Source organism: Colius striatus, chromosome 19 (assembly GCF_028858725.1).
Source record: "Colius striatus isolate bColStr4 chromosome 19, bColStr4.1.hap1, whole genome shotgun sequence".
Lineage (NCBI taxonomy): Eukaryota > Metazoa > Chordata > Aves > Coliiformes > Coliidae > Colius > Colius striatus.
The window spans coordinates 5,246,792-5,248,006 of NC_084777.1; the positions used below are offsets into that span (position 1 = coordinate 5,246,792).

General features: G+C 65.0%; 1 protein-coding gene across 1 annotated transcript; it reads left to right on the forward strand.

Annotated features, from left to right (window-relative positions):
• On the forward strand, positions 1 to 381 carry QRFP (pyroglutamylated RFamide peptide). Its single transcript, XM_062011922.1, has one exon. It carries the CDS (start codon positions 1 to 3, stop codon positions 379 to 381), a length of 381 nt encoding a protein of 126 aa, XP_061867906.1.
• The last annotated feature ends 834 nt before the right edge of the window (positions 382 to 1,215 follow it).

The following is a 1,215-nucleotide window of genomic DNA, read 5'->3' on the forward strand; positions in this document are numbered from 1 at the left end:
ATGAGAGCACCCTACTCGCTGTCCTGCCTCTTCCTCCTGAGCCTGGGGACCTGCTTCCCTCGCAGCGAGCGGCAGGAGCCGGCAGACCCCGGCGCGGGGACGCGGCTCAAGGCCGGCTGGCAGGCGGTGGCGGGCTGGGGTGCCGGCTGGAAGGGAGCGAAGCGGAGGCGAAGCGAGGCGCTGGGCACGCTGCTGGGCATGGCCCGGGAGCCGCGGGGCTACGGCTCGGACGGTGCTGGCGAGCGGCCGGGCTGGCGGCGGCGCCCCGAGCTGCTGCCCGCGGCCGGGGACAAGCGCAGCGGCGCGCTGGGGAGCCTGGCCGAGGAGCTCAACGGCTACAGCAGGAGAAAAGGCGGCTTCACCTTCCGCTTTGGCAGATGAGAGCCCGGACTTGACCCCCCCACGCTCACCCCATCCCATTCTTCCCTTCCATCTCACCTAGGTTTGCTCGGACAAAAAGGGAGGGGGGTGCTGGGGTTGCTTTGGGGAGGGGGGACACGGTGTTTGCTGCACCTGCAGCTCTGCTCCAGATCTCACGTCCCAGTTCCCAGCCAGTGCAAAGGAATAATGCCTCGAGAAGAAGCCACCGAGTCTCCTTCCCAGTCACACGTGGCTTTTGCTGGGGCTCAGGGAAGGGGCCCTGGCTGGAGCAGAGATGCCACAGCAGGAGAGGCACCAGGGGCTCAAGGTTACAGCGGGACAGTCTGAGTGGTGACAGTGTCCTGAGGGCTGCCTGGCTCCCCAGCCAGAGCAGGGCTGCTGGGGAAGAACTGGTCCCTCAGCTCTCCATGGAGTCCCAGAGCTCCTGCTCTCCTGCCTGTTAAGGAAAAGTCCCTCCAGCAGCAAATTCTGCTTAGCGTCAAGATGCCACTGACCAGCACCCGCTCCTGTGTGCAACCAGAGCAATGGGGCTCAGGAAAATCTGCTCAGAAATCCCTGCTGTGAGCAGGGAAAGCAGCCCTGGCATCACCAGTCCTGCCACAGTGCCACCACCCCGCTCATGCCCTGACTCTGAGACCCGTCCTCACCAGGCTGAGGGGGTGGTCACTGACCCTCGGCCTCCCTGTCACATCACCCCAGCCTGTTCCCTCCTAACGCCCTCCTGGCATCATCACCACCTGCAGAGGGGCTGAAACAAGAACCCCTGCATCTACCTGGGGCCACCACCAGGTCCTGGGTGCCCTCTTGCTCTCCTCTGCCAACTTGGGCAATCAC